This window comes from Castanea sativa, chromosome 9 (assembly GCF_040712315.1).
Source record: "Castanea sativa cultivar Marrone di Chiusa Pesio chromosome 9, ASM4071231v1".
Lineage (NCBI taxonomy): Eukaryota > Viridiplantae > Streptophyta > Magnoliopsida > Fagales > Fagaceae > Castanea > Castanea sativa.
In genome coordinates, this window is record NC_134021.1 from 8,663,136 (window position 1) to 8,677,136 (window position 14,001).

The 14,001-nt window shown below is 37.5% G+C and overlaps 1 protein-coding gene across 2 annotated transcripts; it reads right to left on the minus strand.

Moving 5' to 3' along the window:
- Positions 1–504: 504 nt before the first annotated feature.
- On the minus strand, positions 505–5,906 carry LOC142610857 (F-box protein PP2-A15). 2 transcript variants are annotated; one of them, XM_075782813.1, is made up of 4 exons: positions 5,290–5,906; positions 5,079–5,197; positions 4,200–4,301; positions 505–1,281 (listed from the first exon to the last, which is right to left on the minus strand). In XM_075782813.1, the coding sequence occupies exons 1-4, from the start codon at positions 5,599–5,601 to the stop codon at positions 819–821; spliced, it is 996 nt and encodes a 331-aa protein (XP_075638928.1). In that variant the 5' UTR covers positions 5,602–5,906; the 3' UTR covers positions 505–818. The 2 variants fall into 2 exon arrangements, with proteins under 2 accessions (XP_075638928.1, XP_075638929.1); XM_075782814.1 differs by lacking the exon at positions 4,200–4,301.
- Between the last annotated feature and the right edge of the window lie 8,095 nt (positions 5,907–14,001).

The following is a 14,001-nucleotide window of genomic DNA, read 5'->3' on the forward strand; positions in this document are numbered from 1 at the left end:
AAATGAAAAATAAAATCTCAATAGACCAAGTTTTTCCATTCTAATGTAGAGAGAGTGTCAGTTGGACCAAAATAAAAAATATCCCAATAGAGTGTCACATTTTAAAGTTTTTGGCCTCTTTAAATGATGTTTACAAATAAATGTACTGATGTATGATAATTATATCAATGAATGCATAATTTATGTGATTATTTAACATATCAATGTGTATTTTTTGATTTTTTTTCTCAAATAATGTAAGATCTTACGATCCACGATCCGATTCTACAATCTACGATTGTACCTACCTCCCACGATCCTACGTAGGATCCCGATTTTGATAACCTTGCATGAGAGGCATAAACATTCATAGTCATTGCTGCTATTGAGCAAATATTTAAAACTAATTTCACGGTAGTTGGAGAAATAGAATTCTCTCTATTCCAAGTGAAATGGAGAATATATCCATTCGAGGAGAGCATTATCCCAAGTCCCCTCCACAGATTTCAGAATTTCACGCAGAAGTAAAATAATGAAAGCAAAAACACAGCCTTCAATGAAGCTTCAGGGAGGCATATCCCTCAGATGCATCATAAGTTAGTTACAATGCTTAATGAAAGAGCTTAATCTTGTATGCAAAGGTATAGAAAGTAGACAAAACTGGAACAGACAACTTAGAATTACATAACCATAGAGGACACATACCTACTGCAAAAACCTACTAAGATGACATTACTCAAAACAAATGCCTTCAGAAGTATAAGCTGTATAATAAATCACATCTAAAGTCCTCTAGGATCACTGACATCACTAAACAATTTCAATTTTTGAGTATACGGCTACTTCAAAACCCCTCCTCTTTTACGGTCTTTTAAATCACTGGGGATAATAAATACAGAATCTACACAAAGCCCGCCTTTAGAATGTGTGCAATCTATCTGTTTCATGGAAAATCTGACTTCAGTCACAGGATCTGAGTCAGTAACAATGAATTCACCAACCTTGTAATCTATCCAGCATCCACGCTTATGATAGCCATTGATTTCATCATGTTCAGTGTCGTCTAAACAGCACTCACATAATGCCTGCTGACCATCCGTAGTAAATAACTCAAATCGTACTGGCTTGATACCCCAACCATGGGTATGCTCAAAACTACACACACGCCGTCCCAGCCTTTTGGAAAACCTTCCAAGATGAAGCCTGAATGACAGAGTATAGCTATCAGCAGGAAAGGGGAACTTTATCACTCCATCTACTTCAAACCACCATATTTGCTGCAAATAGGCCACAAGATTGAACCTGCAAACAAAGAGGTTCATCAAAGTGTAAGAGCATAATATTACACAAGATTGAGCAGAAATTATAACACAAAAGGTAACCAGAGTACCAGACATAAGTGGCGATTGAAAATAAGTACCAACTCCAGACACTTTCAGCAACCACAATCATGGTTGAAACAGGCATGAAGAAAATAAACTTAATCTATGAATTATCAGCAGATGATAAACTGATTCTTCTTAAATATATATGTGCCCATTTTTTGATGTCTTTAACACGAGTTCCAGGGGCGAAAATGAAAACTGATAACTAAAGAAATATCAAATAGCCTCAGTAGCCAACCCAAAATTTTAGGACTAAGTTGGTTGTTACATCATATAGCCTCAGTATTCATTAGTAAAAAATGCCATATAGCCCCGCATTTGTAGAACCAGGCCTGCCCAAAGAACTTAGCCGAAGGAATAAGGAAGGTATTCCACAAAGAGCAGAAAATAACAATGGCCAATGTGTTATTGCAAGCCCATCCACCACTTGTGTAAGACCATTTTCACATGGACCAAGAGAAAGTGACTAAATTTATAGACTCTCGAATATGAAATGGTTGATATACATTTATAGCCCACAAATTTTCTTTACCTAAGGAGGCAGTACAAATAACAGAAAAATCCAGGATGAATTATTATTATTATTATTTTCAACATAAATCTGTTGGGGTCATGAGTGACACTGTATCAGACATTACAACATCAATTAGGACAAGAAAAGCTAGGAAAACCACTAAAGCATATTCAAATTATTCACAGCCTATCCAGCAAATAATCAAATATAAGAAATTGGGCAAATTTTCCTCCAAAACAGTTAGAGGACCCCCCCCCCCCCCAAGACTCATTACATGGCAGTTCAAATGACCATCCACATGTAGAGTCCATCTAAACAAGTGACATGACTTGATTAAGAGTACACATAGATACTCATTTGAGTCACCACATAGTGAGTTGGAGAAACCTTTCTCCAAACTAGTTTGAATGAAAAATCTGTGCTAAGAAATTAACGATAACTGATCAACATGAGTACTAACTTCATGCTACTTGTAAGGCTCAGGTGGAGTTACAATAAAATAGTGTTAAAGAGAGAAAAGATGAAAGTGCCTTCCAAATCCTGAAAAGCCATCTGCAACTCTCCAATGTTATGTATAAGTTCATAAAAGACAACAGTTGCATGAGAACTTTTAGAAAGCGATTAAGAATGCAAAAAAGGAGCATAAGTATCATTGCCTTGGTCCTGAATATGATAGCTATTTAAAAAGCAGAATACAAATTTTCTTAACTCAGAATTTCATTTGAAAATATGGTTTTATCACCCACTTACTTTGAAAAATCAATAATTCACATGATAGAAGAGTTAGGGCCAAGAGAAAAGGACGCCTGCCATGCTGTTACCATTACACAAAACATGCATACCCATAAGACAACGACCAACCTGTCCAAAGTTAAAGGCTAATGAAATGCAAAATTCTATAGTCTCAACTTCAAGCTCAAAATCAAAAACATGGAATCAAGGACCTCAACAAAAAAGATTGCAGATTAACCAAAAAACTGTTCCCAATCACATGAATCACTCCTCACAACTATATTAGGCTTTTCAAATCATATTCGAAACACAAGCAAATCTTTCTTAACATATTGATATTTATGAATTCACAATTAGGACCCCCAATGAGTACATTTGACACCCCAAGCAGCAGCACCAACTTCACCAGCATCTCAATAGCTTATAGCTTAAAGCTTAAGCTGGCAATCTTCCAGTCATATCAAGTTGCCCATGACTTATATTAGAATAAAACCTCATCACAATAAGAAATTCCTTTTTTATCCCTATGTGACAGAGTTAGCCATTATTGAAGAAGAAATTACCACTCACAACGGCAAAACATAGCCATATTCTATCTTAGGACAGACTAGATTTTCCATTCTCTGAGAGGTTTTAATTATACAACAAAGAAAACGTTTTCAGAGTAAAACTGACCCTCTCAAAGAGTACTAATTAATAAATTTAAAAAAAAAAAACGACAAAGCTCTAGTCCCAAAACTTTGGGGGCTATGCATCCTCAACAGACTAATTAATGTCGGCCACATTGTTTTCTTCTCTGCTACTCTATCCTATCCAAATCAATTTGTCTATCACCTCCAAATTTTTTTTTTCAACTTTTAGAAGTATTACTTTAGGTCTTCCTTTACCTCTTTTTATTCCCTCAACTTGAATCAAATCACTCTTCCTCATTGGTGCATTATTGCTCTCCTTTGTACTTGACCAAACCATCTCAAGCAATAGAAACAACTTCAAACTGAAGATTGATCAAGGTTCGATGTCATTGCAATCTCATCGTTAAAGTTGAATTAAATAAAAGTGCATGCTTAAACAAAATTAAAGAAACTTTAAGTCAACCCCTCCCCAACCCCTCACAAAAAAAGACAAAAAACAAAGAAACAAAAAGACTGGTGTAAGTACGACATTTCTTTGCAGTGGAATAGGGCTCTAATCAGTCACTTCATCAAGATCAATATGGTATATTCTTGGCTCAACCTATAGACTACAATTTTTTTGAAACCAAGCTATTTTATTTTATAAAAAATATAATTATTTAAGGAAAAAAAGTGAAATAATTAAATCTCATGCACTAAAGGAAAAATAAAAGAGGGAAAATTAAAAAGAAATAAATGAAACAAAGAGAGCCAATGGATGAATCCTGACCAGGCCATAATTAGGCTTGGTTGAAAGCCTTATATCAGCAAAAATAAATAGGTAACCCAAAATTTTTAAAAATGACAATTGACAAGGTTCAACTCAGGTTGACTTATTCAAACAATTCAGAGAGGGTGCAACAATAAATCAATTAATTTAAAGGTTTTCGCTAAAACAATAGGTGAGAAAATCTGTACCCTTTCCTCTCCTCTTGTTTCCCTAAAAACACTCTGGACCTTTTTCTTCTTTCTCTGTAAAACTCCCAATCATTGCACATAAGTGATACACTGGAATAGAACCTGACCAAACAGCCTAGCTGGTATTGTCAGATATGTGTGCTAACTGCTAAGAGATCAAACAAAGAGAAAGGAAGAGAAATAAAACACTGTTTGTCTGTCTGGGATTTCATATCCATTTTAACTGTTTGAGAGAATGTTAGGAAATCATCAGATACAAAGAATTTTATCCCTTCAAAGTTTTAATGAAGAATTACTTACTTTGGAAAGATTTTATAGTAATTCCTATTAATTAAATCCTCATAATATTCAATCCTAACCCTCTTACCAAAATAACCAAAAAGGTGAACACATCACCTCCTGAATAGAGAGTAAACATATTCTTGCCAAAACTTCAAAAGAAAGATTGGCATTCACAAGGCTTATTAGATAAAGAATTTCTAACATAACCCAATAACAACAGATATAATAAGGTGAGATTAAACCCGCTTCATGAATCGCAAAGTACTTCCCCTTGGGATAATTTATCTTAAAATCCTTATACTGCTTCAACAAATTAAAGGAATAAGCAACATATTAGGCTTCCACAGGGACAGTTAACAATTCATCATTATATCCAACACAAGCCTCCAAAACTATTAAACATAATCCACAGAGTTAATAGAGCAATATAGCACTCCATTTCAAGCATAATTAAAAATTAATTAAATCTTAAACTTTATCTTAATTCTCAAACCAAGTCAAAATTCAACACTTACAAATACAACACTATGTACCACCATCAAAACCCAAATAAACCCTAAATTAAGAAATTTATAAAAAGAAACTGAAAAAACTAACCTAGATTCTTCAGTAGGAATCCAATTCCAGTATCTCCGGTCTTCGATTCCGGTTATGGCCAATCCTCTCGCCGATATCGCCATGCAGACCCTTCCTGTAACCCTGTCCAGCCACACCTCCTGTAAACCCCCAAAGTCAAAATCCCTAAATTAGTTCAAAAACCCTAAAAATTGAGCACGAGTTCGAGCAAGGAAATGCGATAGTAGCAAACCTTAGTGCCATCGTCGAATAGAACAGGGCGAGAGAGCAGAGCGAAGATATCCTTCTTCGACAAGCTCTTGTACCTCTCCGGCGGCAACAAATCGAGCAGATCTTGGTAGTTCGCCGGCAACTTCGACTCCCACACCGAGTCCGACGACGCGGCGCCGCGAAACGCGCGGTTCAGCCTCGCGAGGTTGCAAATCTCCGGCGGAGTCAGGTTGAGAAACACGCAGGCCACGCAACTCTCCGGTATGTCCCCTAAACCCGGACCCGAACCCAAACCCGACGACCCGTCCGCCAAGTTCGACAGCGACGCCCCCATCGTCTCTCAGTCTCTCTGTCTCTGACTCTGACTCTGAGAGCGTAAAAGTGAAAAACCGTCTTTCAAGTCATTGTTCTTAGAAGTAAAGACTAAAGACAGACCAAGGTTTTGTACAGAGTGCGTGTTAGTTTGTGTTTTTAGTGAGAAAAAAAAAAAAAAAATAGAAAGAAAGAGGAGTGAGAGATACTGTGATTTTGATTCTCTTGCTTTTGATTTTTATGTTTTTTTCTTTTTTCTTTTTTTTCCAGGGAAAGTGTGTTTTTTGGTGAAGAAAGTGAGCTGAGAGAGGAGGGTGTGTCTTTGAGACAACATGTCAACAGCTGTGACTTTGGAATTTTTGGTACATCTAGAAGCCAAAGGCTAAAATAGTACATATCCCTGATTTTTTTAAGTGTGATCATTGCTCAAGGGATTTATTCCAAAATTTTATGTAATAGATAAAAAATATATATATCTGTTTTTAAAAAAACTAATTATTAAACCACTCAAATTCTAAATTAATTACATTAATACATACTAGCCTCGCACACGTACTTCCCACGAGCAACAAGGCTCTTTTTTTTTTTTTTTTAGTTTAAAGTAATTTTTTAGTTTGAATTTATTTATTATAGGTCCGGTTAAGCTATTCATTTTTAGAAATATTTTATAAAAAATTGAAAAAAATTGAAAAATAGTTTTTAAATTACTAATTTTACATGTCTACTAAGTCTTAGAAACTGATAAATATGAGGGTATTTTGAGCATTTAAATTGAGGATCTCAAATAGGAAAATCCCCTTAAATAATAGTATGAATATTAAAAGAAAATTTTCCATTTATTAAAAAAAAATACAAAATTATTGTAGACGATTATATAATATTAAATTTTATTTTAAATTTCTTGAAATTTATTGTAATAGAATTTTAACAGGAGTAGAGTTTTAAGTGTCACATATAATTCTCGCATTTGACAATTAGTCCAATCAAAACATGTCAAGTCATTTAGTTGAGACACATAAATTGGATTCTCCAACCCAACATCATTTAGGAAAGAGTGAGAGGCAAAGGGGGGTGGGGGAGACATGCGAGGGTTTAAAGGGATCCAAGTGTTGATACGAGGATTAGAGTCCATTTGGGTCCCGAAGATCAACGATCGAGGCCGCAGTGGCAAAGGAGAGGTTGTAGTGGTTCGTTGGTGGTTTTAATGAAGGATTTGGGTAGCTCCTATGTGGTTATAATTTGTTTATGGTCTAGGTATGGTTTGAGTGGGGTTGACTAATAGTAACAGTAGATGGGTAGTTTCAGTGGCGAATTTGGGTGGAGAAAATTAAAACAGTACATGATGTGAGGAGAATGGATCGAAATAATAAATTGTAAAGATTAAATTAAAATTACTTCAAACTTTAAGCATGTAAATTGCAATTTAACAATTTCAAATAAAATCATAGACTTTAAAAAAAAAAAATTTTGATACAAGATAGAATTCTATTTTAACCTAATCTAAATATATATGTGTGTAAAGTTCTCTCCTGGAGACTTAAACCCGACTTTTGTCCCCCACACTCCACAAATATAAGTATTTGTGGAGTGACTATCGCACTAAGGGTGTGCAATGGTTAAACTTTTAAAATTTGAAACTAGCAAAACTATAATATTTAACAATCTTAAATTTCAAGATTTAATGAAGTTTTGAATTCACATGGTTAAATTTGAAATCCCCAACCCACCCCCCCACCTCTCACCAATAGTTCAATATATTTGTAGCTGTGAACCTTAAACCCAACTAACCCTTCTTTTTCATGGGAACTAACATATCTTTTTGGTTGGTGGCTGAATAGTGAAACTGAAAACCATGGGTTTGATATATACAAAATGTGTAAGTTAATTTATTATAGACATTTTTTATATAAAAATTCAGCTATCACAACAATTTAGGGAGAAAGATTCAAACCTTGATTCTTTTCATAAAATAAAAAAATAATAATAAAAATCCAAACAATATCACTAAATTACAAGACTATGGGCAAAAGGACTTTTTTAAAGTATCTTTTATTGAACCAGTTTCTCAAGTTTTTTAAAACATATTCCTAGAAGACGAAAAAAAATTCCTGAATACTATGTTTCAAACAATTTATTTAACATGTTAGACCCAAATTATTAAAATATCCAAATAATTTCTTCGATGTAGTTGAATTAATTTTGCAAAAAAAAATTAGAACATCTTTTTAAAGTTTAAACTGTGTGTTTAATTTTTTTTTTTTTTACACATATTGCCTTAATTTTTTTTTTGCTCAACCTATGAAACATTAGGGTCAAGTTTGGGTTTTAATTATCCAACTCAAAGCGGGTTCGGGTTAGGTGCAGGTATTAGTAATACCCACCTCGAACACGAACCCGACCTGTGTAGACTGAAAGTAAAATTACAAAAAAAAAAATTAACTATATGTATGTGTGTGTGTGTGTGTGTATAAGCAAAGAAGAGGAAAGGAAAAAAGGGTGTTGCTAACGAGCAGAAAGCAGTCAAAACGTGATTATTTGCTGCTGCTAATCGAGATCTCAGCCAACCTCCGACTCAAGAGCCAGAGTGGCAACCTAACCCTTATCACGAGTTCTCAAGAGAGGATCTTAGACAACGCCTACCAAGCAAAGCTTTCTTGCAGAGGTTGGGCTGGTTCCTTTTTGGTGCCTGCCTTTTATTTAGATGTTGAGGCACGACAAGTCCCAGGAAAGCATAGGTTGGCTTCCAGCTCCATCTTGGCCGGCAACCTGCTCTCGAAGGGGCGGAGTTCTGGGGCAAACAACTCATAGTTGTGTTGCCCCAATCCAAGGAAGGACATTTGGTGAGGAGTATAGTTTTCACACACACACACACACACACACACACACACACACACACATATCACTTATAACAAAACTCTAACCCTAACTTTCTCATGATCTCTTAGTTCTTCTCTATCGACTGCCCTTCAGCCAATCAACCTGACCCTCACTCTCATTCACTCACCAGCCCACCCTTACCTCACTCTCATCGCATGATGGTTGTTGTTTGTCACGAAGAAGCACAAAGGTTAGATTGGAGAGAAATGTGCAAGGTTTAGGCCGAGATAGGTAGAAAGGCCCATTGGTGATGATCGGAGGAGCTCTTGGTCATGTTGAGGTCAAGCCTGGGCTTCGGCCTAGAGGTGGGATTAATGGCTAAAACCACTGCTGATGGCGGCGATAGTGATCGGGAGATAGAGCCTTGGTGGTCCAAGATAGAGAGAGGTCGAGTAGGAGAAAGAGATAGAGCTTAGGCCGATAGTTCTCCATTTTTTTTTTTGGTTCATTTCCTCTCTCAAAGCTGTGAATCTCAAGGTTTTACTTTTTTTTATTTTAAATTTCATTAATGAATGTTTATTATTTAAAATTTATTTCATTGTTAAATGTGAGTTTGTGTTTGTGATTTTTGTGTTTGTGATAGGATTTGTGTTTGTGTTTATGATTTTAAAAGGGAAAATACTAAATCTAAGAAATCAGGAAAACATAAAATTGAATTTTTTTTTTATTTTATTTTAAAGATTGGGTCATGGATTGGGCCACAGATTAAGGGCTTTAGATTAGGCCCTAAAGTGGCATGGCAGGGCAGGGTAGGGCTGGTTTGGGAGTTTAAAAAAAAAAAAAAAAAAAAAAAAAAACCTATTTAGTTAACGGGGTGGGTGGTGGGTCGAGTTCAGGCATACAGAAACCTGCTGCAAACCCGATGCGTTACCATTCCTAATATTAAGACATATGATATCATTGTTAATATTCATTACTTATTGAATAGAAAAATCTATTATTATATAGAAAAATCTATTTACAAGTGTCCTAATTTCTAAGTGCATCTATTTAGAAATAATTTCTAACAAATTCTGAAAAGAAAATTATGCTTGTTTATAATCTATTGATTTGTATTCAAAAATAAAATACCATTGAAAAAACTATTTGATATTCCGAGAGAGATGTTACCTCTTCTCACGCCATGAATTTAACTAGAGTCCAATATAATTAATATATCAAAAAAGAGAATATTATTTATGAAAAAAAAAAGGGGGATTACTCATGAAGTACTAAAAAATTATTCATAATCCCATGAAAAAAATTATTCATAATGGTTGTATCATGTATAATATGCATTGTGAGGATAAAAGGCCCAAAGCGTATTTTTGGGTCATGGGCTTGATTCGAGGATACTTACCTATCTGAGGACAGATTAATGGTAGAAAGGCTGTTGAGCTTAAGAGCTCATGAGAAAATTATTGTGTAATGGGTTTGCAGAAGTAATCCGAGAAGAGGTATCTCCTCGGCTAGGTGAAGTGAAGATCAGATGGTACGTCATGTTGACTAGAATGATATCTTGGAAGGTCTTGTAGATGAAGATATGTTTCATAAGGGAACAACGAGGAAGAAAGCTGCTACCACCGCATTGAATGCTCTATAGCTAAGTCTCTGGCCATATTAAAGAGGAAGTAATATCTGAACAGTGATCGTCAGCCTTACAACTATTACCTAAAAACCACAAGAAGGTGTGGATGGGACAAGTATCCAGGGAACTGCCTAGAGCTACACGTGGAAAGCAATAATGGAAAAAATGAGGGAATATAAAAAGGAGAGAGGTCCCAGAAAAAAGAGGAGATCGGAAAAAAGAGAGAGAAGACAACACTGTAGAACTAAAGATCAATAGTTGTAATCAGTACTTGAGAAAAGTGAAATATAAGATCCAGTATTCTCGGCTTGAGTCTTAGAACGATTATTGTTATATAAACTACTTTATGTGTATGATATTGTAATCTAGTCCATCATCGTTGTTATATAGAATCACTAGAACCTAGTTTTAAAGCTCACTCTCTACAAATTCATTGTATTGGGCTTTTTGGGTCTATCCCAATCTTAATCTTGGGTTTAGGTACAAATTGTGACCTTACAATTGGCGCCGTCTGTGGAAAATCTTGTGTTTTAGGAAGTAGTATCATAGTGAGCTTAGGTCCACGCCAAGTAAAGTCGATGGGGTCCCAGCGTGAGGATCATTTTCGGCACCTTGAGCAGGAAAGAGATCATGAAGGCAGTATGCATACGGCTCACACTGGGAGGAGTCACTTAAGAGGTGAAAGCAAAATTCCTCATAAGGATAATTCTAAGGCCATGTAGCAGGAGATTGACCATCTAAAGAGGAAGTTGCGCCATGAAAGGCGAAGAAGAACTCCCTTTTTTTCAGACCTTTCTTCTAAGGACACCAAGGATAGTAGTTACAGGCCCAGGTCAAGAACTCCTCCAAATGAGTCCTTCTCCTATGAAAAGGACAATCTTCACGATCGTGAGGACAGGAAGCCTTCCTCCTGAGGCTTGGGAAATGATGCTATGAGTAGGGCGTTGCACCAAATCTCCAAGTCACTTTTCACACGCATAGTGGAGAAAGGTAAGCTTCCTCGTCAGTTCACCCAGCCAACATTCACCATTTATAATGGCCGAACAGATCCCGTGGAGCATATGAGTCATTTAACCAAAGGATGGCATTGTATTCCAAGAATGAAACTTTAATGTGCAAGGTTTTCCCATCCAGCTTAGAACCTGTGGCAATGAGGTGGTTTAATGGCTTAAGGGCAGGTTCTATTGATTCCTTCATGGAGCTTACTCGGACGTTTGGGTCTCGTTTTATTACGTGTAGTAGAGTTCCTCGGCCCTTGGATTCGTTGTTGTCCATGGCCATGTGAGAGGGGGAAACCCTGAAAACGTACTTGGACAGGTACTGGGAGATGTTCAATGAGATCGATGGAAATTTTGATAATGTAGCGATAAGGACTTTCAAGGTTGGCTTGCCTACCGAGCATAACTTAAGGAAATCTTTGACCAAAAAACCTGTGAGAAGTGTACGTCGACTCATGGACCGTATTGATGAATATAAACGGGTTGAGGAGGATCAACAGCAAGGTAAGAGAAAAACGAAGGTTATCCCTCAAGAGATGAGGGATTTCAGGCCAAACAGATACAACAACAGCATGCCCCGAAGAGATTTTGCTGGGCAATCCAGTTCTACCACTTCTCAGGTGGTTAATAATGTCTTTTGGGAGCCAGTGCATCAGCTGTTGGAGAAAATCCAGAATGAACCATATTTCAAATGGCCCAACAAGATGGTAGGGGACCCCATGAGGCGTAATCAAAATCTTCATTGCCAATATCATCATGAAAGGGGCCATACCACTGAGGATTGTAGGACCCTGTGGAATCATTTGGAGCAGTTGGTTAAGGAAGGAAGGTTAAAGCAGTTTTTATATCAGCCCAATGGGCAGGGAGGTCATTCAGGCTCGTCAAATCAAGGAAACACCTCTTCGAGACCTCCATTGGGTACGATCAATGTTATTTTTACTGTTTCTAGGAGGACTGGTTCTCGTCCTTCCAGGGTGATGTCGGTAGCACGGGCCCTTGCCAAAGATTCTAGTTTTGAGCCAAAGAGGGCCAAGGGGAGTATCCAACCAACACTGGGATTCACGAAAGAAGACAAAATTAGGACTATCCAGCCACATAATAATGCTTTGGTGGTTACATTAAGGATAGGGGGCTACAACGTGAAAATGGTGATGGTCGATCAAGGTAATGGTGTAGATATTATGTACCTTGACTTGTACAAAGGGCTAAACTTAAAGCTTGAGAATCTTACAGCCTATGATTCACCATTGATAAGTTTTGAGGGGAAGGTTGTCATACCAAAGGGGCAAATTAGATTACCCATGCAATCAGGCTCCGAGGTGGTAGAAGTGGATTTCATTGTAGTAGATGTCTATTCTCCCTACACGGCCATTGTGGCAAGACCTTAACTTCATGCTTTAGGTGCTGTTTTCTCAACTCTACATGTCAAGGTGAAGTTTCCATCTGGGGATCAGATCGAGGAACTGGTTGGGAGTCAATCTGTGGCTAGACAGTGCATGGCGGCTGCAATTCTGCATCAGCCTGGGTCGGAGTCCTCGGCCTCTGCTGAGGATGGTTCATAGCAATCAATAACCCTGGCCATGGCCAGTGAGGCAGCGGTAGAAGAGCCTGTATGTGAAGAGTTAGAGGAAGTTATTATAGATGATGACCCTAAAAGATTCTTTCAAGTAGGAGCCCAGTTGCCTCGTCAAGAAAGGGAGGAGCTGATTACGTTCTTAAGGAAAAATATTGACGTCTTCGCGTGGAATGCTTATGAAGCCCCTGGGGTAGATCCTAGCTTCATTTGTCATCATCTAAACGTTAATCCGACCGTAGTGCCAAGGAAACAACCACATTGGTGTTCATCCAGGGAGCATTCTGAATCCGTTAAGGAAGAGGTGATCAAGCTAAAAAAGGCCGATGCTATTAAGGAAGTTTTTTACCCTGAATTGTTAGCTTATACGGTGGTGGTGAAAAAGAAAAATGAGAAGTGGAGAGTGTGTGTAGACTTTACAGATTTGTACAGAGCTTGTCCCAAGGATTCATTCCCCGTGCCTCGTATAGATCAAGGATGCTTTTCAAGGCTATCACCAGATACCTTTGGCTTTGGACGATCAGGAGAAGACGACTTTTATCACTCCAACAGGAAATTATCATTACAAAGTAATGGCCTTTGGTTTGAAGAACGCTATGGCTACTTATCAGAGGATGATGACTCAGATGTTTAAGCCGTAATTGGGAAGGATTATTGAGGTGTATGTAGATGACATGGTGATGAAAAGTAAAGTGGTGTCCGTGCATGTGAAAGATTTAGATGACACTTTCCAGATGCTGAGGAAACATAAGTTGCACCTTAATGCTCCTAAGTGTTCTTTTGGTGTAGGATCAGATAAATTTCTAGGTTACATGGTAACCCACCGCGGAATAGAAGTTAATCCAACGCAGGTTAGGGCAATTCACAGTTTACAGCCACCTCGGAATCCTAAAGAGGTTCAGAGGTTGACAGGGATGATTGCTACCCTCAACCGGTTTATTTCTCTGTTCGCAGATAGATGCAAGCCTTTCTTCCAGTTATTGAATAAGTGGAAGGGATTTGAATGGACCGAGTAGTGTGCTTTAGCTTTTAATGGGCCAAGTCCTTGCTGATTTAGTGGCAGAATTTGCTAAGCCCTCATTAAAAGAGAATGCCAAGAGTTTGGACATGGATAAAAAATCAATTGGCATGATTTCGTGCAAGGAACCTTTGATATGGAAAGTGTACGTTGACGGCGTAGCGAACAAAAAAGGATCTGGTGTGGGGCTAGTTTCGGTGTCTCCTGAGGGAATTACTTTTGAGAAATCCTTGAGACTGGGGTTCTCGGCCACCAACAACGGGGTAGAGTATGAAGCTTTATTGGTAGGAATAGCTATGGTTCAGAAGATGGGTGGAAAAACAATGCAAATATTCTCAGATTCACAATTAGTGGTGGGCTAGGTGGAATGAGAGTTAGAGGCCAGAGAT